General features: G+C 49.5%; 1 protein-coding gene across 1 annotated transcript in view; it reads right to left on the reverse strand.

The window, feature by feature from the left end:
• PIGZ (phosphatidylinositol glycan anchor biosynthesis class Z) overlaps nucleotides 1–4,664 on the reverse strand; it is a 6,180-nt gene extending 1,516 nt beyond the window's left edge. The window contains 3 exon segments of the mRNA XM_023750492.1: nucleotides 9–711; nucleotides 3,706–3,862; nucleotides 4,623–4,664. Of these exon segments, the coding sequence (XP_023606260.1) occupies nucleotides 9–711; nucleotides 3,706–3,862; nucleotides 4,623–4,664 (902 nt within the window).
• Nucleotides 4,665–5,466: the final 802 nt, after the last annotated feature.

Consider the following 5,466-nt stretch of genomic DNA (forward strand, 5'->3'; position numbering starts at 1 on the left):
GGTTTTGAGGATCCAGGTTGTACTGCAAGAAGTTGGCAGGTGTCAGGACAAGGGTATTGGGTCTTTTAGTAAACGGACTGGAGAAATACCAGCTGTCCGCAGCCACAAACACTGCTGCTGTGAGGGTCGCTCCTGGGAGGAGCCCCAGGGCTGCCTTGGTCAGTGACTTGAAGGCAGAGTTCGTGGCTCCGCAAATGCCCCAGAGGAACACGGGAACCAGAGCGAAGGCCAGAAAGGTGGGCCGGTTGAAGAAGCCGGCAGCCAGGATGGTCCCAAGAAGCCAGCTGTGCCACCACGAGCCTCGAGCAGGCTTCCCGGGTGCGGGGCTCCGAGCTACACGGGGCGATACCAGTACCAGCAGCCATGCAAAGAGCAGTCCCTCGATGGCATTGGAGAAGGTCCTTGTGTAGAAGACCAGGGTGACATAGGAACCAGACAGCAAGACCAGGGCGTTCCAGCGCTCCGCCCTCCACAGCGGGGCCAGGTGGTATATGGCCACGTCCAGGGCAAAGGAGAGGGCAGTGAGGAGGAGCCGGGGCCCCACCAGCAGCGCATAGCCACTTACCAGGCCAGACCACGGGCCCAGTTCTTTCCAGATCTTGAGCAGCCAGAAGGCAAAGCCGGAGGTCAGCAGCGGGAAGACCACCGTGCGGCAGGCGCTGCTGGAATGAAACTCCCAGGGCCGGGCGGCCTCGATGTCCAGGATGTCCTCTGCGGAGAGAAGTGGGGGTGAGCCAGTCCCAAGCTCAGAGAACACGGTCGACAATAACACTTCAGGATGGCCACCTGGATCTTCCAGCCCCCTAGCGTACACTCCCCGGATCAACCCTGGGACTGTGAAGATGATGGATTTTCCTCTTGTGATTAGTTTATGTCCCGGGGGACAGCAGAACATCAGACAGGGAGATAATGCAGATGGGCCTGACATAATCACACGAGCCCTTTAAAAGCAGAAAAGGACGTCAGAGATTCAAACCATTAGAACGATTTGATGCACCATTGCGGTCTCAGATGGAGGGGGCCGTTGGCAAGGCATGATCTAGGAGCCGAGATCAGCCCCTGGCTGACTTTTAGCAAGGAAGTGGGGGCTTTAGTCCCATAGCTGAAATAAACGAAATTCTTCCAACATAAAGAATGAGCTTGGAACGCAGATTTCCCCCCAGAGCTTCCAGACAAGAACTCGGCCCGGCCATACTTTGATTTCAACCCTGTGATGCCCTGAGCAGAGAGTCCATGCCGGACTTCCAATTTACAGAGCGGTGGCCTGACAGTTTTAAGCTGCTGGGGTTGTGATGATTGGTTATGCAGCACTAGAAATGAATGTAGGGGAGTTCAGCCGTCTGAGGCCCCCCTGGGAAGGAACCATTCCTGAGATGTGAGGTGACAATGTGCCCTGACAGGTGTATGGGGAGGATCAGGGGGGAGGTCCATTCCTCTCCTCGGAGTTTAAAGTCTCCAAAGTGAGATAAAAAACCCGTCTCTGTAATTATGACTGTGTTCCAGGGTAGGCAGTGTGGGAAAGGGAAAGGGGATGAGCAATGTGACTATGGTCAAAAGTGACTTTAGATTTGTCTATGATATTTAAATTTTTCATAAGAAGAATATATTCAAGCAGTACTTGTGTCATTAAAAGAATACTCGCTGCCTGAGTCTGGCCTGTGATCCTGCACCCCGTGTCCCAGAGCGCTGAGGGGCGGGGTGAAGGAAACAAACTCTTCATTTCTGCACCTCAACTCAGGCCCACAGCTTCTCATGCTCGACGACATTGCTGGTTTTGTTTAGGGCTCTTTGTTTCTCCTACTTATTCCTCCAGCCTGTTAGCCATTCTCTCTCTATGTCAAAAGGGAAACAGAAAAGCTAGGATCAGCTCAATCTGGCTGCTTTTCACTGGCTCCGGTTTTTTAAAAAGTGTGGAAAGGAAGACTGGACCTTTCAAGTTAAATCCAGCGTTGAGCCACGTGGCAGAAATAGCTAAACAGTCTCCCCAGTATCCACTCCCTCCCCCTTCTTCAGTGGGATGTTTGGTCGGGTTTGAAGGCTATATTTTTCAGCTTCCTTTGCAGGCTCGGTGTTGCCATGTGACACATTCTGACTGATGGGATGGAGATGGTATGAGACTTTCAAAAATGCCCTGGAAGAGAGCAGGCATGCCCATCAGTGGCTGGAAAGACTTGGTTTTAGACTTGACGGCTGGAGCTCGAGCAGCCATATGGAACCGAGAGGAGGAAGCCATGTGCCCCCAGCATCTGAGAACCCTTACGGTCCCTAGCAACCATCTTCATGATGTGCTCTACACCACCTGGTAGATAAATTCTAACAATGGAGCATCCAGGTCTGGGTTCCCTCGGCCCTCATATAAAACTACAGAAGAAAAGTTTCCCAGGGGACTGGGTAGAGGGTACCTGCGTTGGGAGCAACATGCTCAGGGGTGCGATGGCTTCCCTCAAAACAACAGGTGCTGGTTTGGCCTGGGGTTTGCTCTCCATCCTGTGAAGAGGGCTTTGCACTTGCAGAGGGACCAGATCACATTTACAAAGAAAGGCTTCTGGGGGCACCTGTGTATCCTCAAGTGCTGCTAGATGCTGACTGAGCTCTGTGTTCTCCACTCTCACTGGGCCAGGCTGAGGAGGGGAAATGATCCCTAGAGGGAGAATGATCCTTAAAGGATGAGATGCTGAAATGTCCCACTGCCGTTCAGGGACAGGAGTAGAAGGGAGTGGAGAGAAATATTCCAGAACTACTTTTTTGGTTAAAAACAACAGCCTGGCCAGTGTGGTACAGTGGTTGGGTGTTGACCAATGAACCAGGAGGTCATGGTTTGATTCCTGGTCAGGGCACATGCTGGGTTTTGGGCTGGATCCCCAGTGTGGGGTGTGCAGGAGGCATCCCATCAATAATTCTTTCTCATCATTGATGTTTCTATCTCTCTCTCCTCCCTTCCTCTCTGTGTAAGTTTTCCCAAGCACTGAGGAAGCCTGCCGGAAGCCAATTCCAGCATGACAGCAGGGCTGGATCTGGAGTGGCAAGGACATTTCCCCAAACCTGAAAAGGATGCTTAAATTGATTGCTTGCTGCCAGACAGCTCAGGGCATCTCAATCTACATGTTATTGCCTCCTACTGGCCAAACACCTGAACAGCTGTAGGCTAATTCTTCCAATCTGACAATGGACTCTGTATACGAAACCCTACCCTTTGAAGTGTATATCTCCACCTCGCCTCAGGACAAATTGTGTTAATAAAACGCATGGGGTCCTGACACAAGGAGGTCTTGGTTTCTTAAGCTAGGCTCCTCTGACCCCCAAATGCCTTTCAAAATTACACTTCATCTCTGGACTCTTTATTAAGTTACACACAGCCCTTCTTCAGATTGCTGAACCCTTCTTAATGCCGGAACAAGAACCCGGCAGAAGCCCAACTCAAATCCTTCCCCGAGAAATACAAAACAGCTTTTCTTTTCAGTGACCTCTGCTGTTGGTCCAAACAGGAAAACACCAAAGAGGCCGGCATTTCACGAGTATCATCCAGAAGGTCAGCGTCACCCTCGGGAAGGAGATGTGAGGTCCCCACTCGCAAGTTCTTACTCCAGAGGGGCTCACTGGTTTTCTGCTCATCTGCACAGCCTTGTGTCCCCCCGCCCTGGACATCCAACCAGCTCCAACCCAGACTTTGCTGTGACGTATCACAGCCATACATGGGCGCTTTACCTGCCATGACCTCCGGTGACTGGAAGAACTCATCTGGGTGCACGTAGCCTGTCTGCGGAAGGACACACCACACCAGGCGGAGCAGGCTGAGGCTGCCCCACAGCACCCGGGGTGACATCTTCAGATCAAGGCGCTGCCAAGACATCGGGCCAGGAGCCTAGAGATACTTCTCAGGGTACACTCTGGAGCCACAGATCTGCATCTGCTGAGGGTAGCATTCGTTAGTTATTATCATGTTCAATCATCTGAACGAGCTCTAAAGCAGCGGTTCTCAACCTTCCTAATGCCGCGACCCTTTAATACAGTCCCTCATGTTGTGGTGACCCCCAATTTCATTGTTACAAATTGAACATAATTAAAGCATAGTGATTAATCACAGAAACAATATGTAATTATATATGTGTTTTCCGTTGGTCTTAGGCGACCCCTGTGAAAGGGTCGTTCGACCCCCAAAGGGGTCGCGACCCACAGGTTGAGAACCGCTGCAAAGGGATCTGTGTAAAATTAAAATGATAAGACTAACAGCTGCTATCCGCTAAGTGCCTGTTAGGTGCCAGGAAGATTACACTCACATCCCATTGGATCTTTTCCACAGTCTGGGACAGTGGGTCTCATGCTCTCCATTTCACAGACAGGGGAACAGAGACCTGCTGAGTAACCTGTTCCTTGCCGGTCATATTTACTAAGTATCTACATATAACATTTGCGAGTAGGATTAGGGTGCCCTCCAAATCTGGGCCTCACAGCCCCAGTCCTGTTCACAGCTCCTATCCATAGGCAAGCATGGCAGCCTGTCTCTTGCAATTCTATAAACTTGGGAATTCTCAATGGATTCCATCCAATTCCCTGCAAAAAATGCACCACACTCCACTCCATTGTCTTCAGTCGCTCCCTCCACCTTTCACACACCCTGGAACCTTTAGAACAAGCAAGTCAAACTCGTGGCCCTCGGGCCACATGCGGCCCACAACGAATATTTTCGCAGCCCAGCCAATATAACGGTAGGTAAGAAACGTTTTAATAAAAATTTCGTAACTTAATTTTTACAAAATCCTATTACACATAATTATAATAACGAACTACAACGTTCACTAACGACTGATTACTATAATCGTGTTGCATTCATTTCCCTTACTCGCCTTACGCGCAGGCGCACCATTTCTCTCCACTAATACTAGCAGCGAATATTTTAGCAGCTGATTGCCACATCTTAGTCTTGGACTGACTTGTGTGGTGTGCGCAACAGGAAATATTTCGCTTTTGGAGAACAAGAAAAATAGGTTTATTTGCTTTACGCTTATTAATTTGTGCAGTTATTCAGTGTCTGGTAAGTTAATGTTCAAGAAAAATTAATTTTTATTAAAATGTTCTATTATTTTATGTTAACGATTACTCATTTATTACAGCCCTTTGTATTCAGCATGTCCATCGAAATAAACCCACGTTTCTATGAAAATTGAAGCTTTTGTTTTTTTGCGGCCCGCATAATCTTAAACCTTGTTTATGTGGCCTGTGTTAGCCTTTGAGTTTGACATGCTTGCTTTAGAAAGTGATGAGAACTCACTGCTAGGGTCTCTCCCCTCCCATTCATATGTTGAAATCCTAAAGCCTGATGTAATGGCATCAGGAAGTGGGGCCCTAGAGGGGAGGTGATTAGGTCATGAGGGTGGAGCCATCATGAATGGGATAGTGTTTTCATAAATGAGCCTCCACAGTGCTCCCTCACCCCGTCTACCATGAAGGACACAGCCAGAAGCCACT

Source organism: Myotis lucifugus, unplaced genomic scaffold (genome assembly GCF_000147115.1).
Source record: "Myotis lucifugus unplaced genomic scaffold, Myoluc2.0 scaffold_14, whole genome shotgun sequence".
Taxonomy (NCBI): Eukaryota; Metazoa; Chordata; class Mammalia; order Chiroptera; family Vespertilionidae; genus Myotis; species Myotis lucifugus.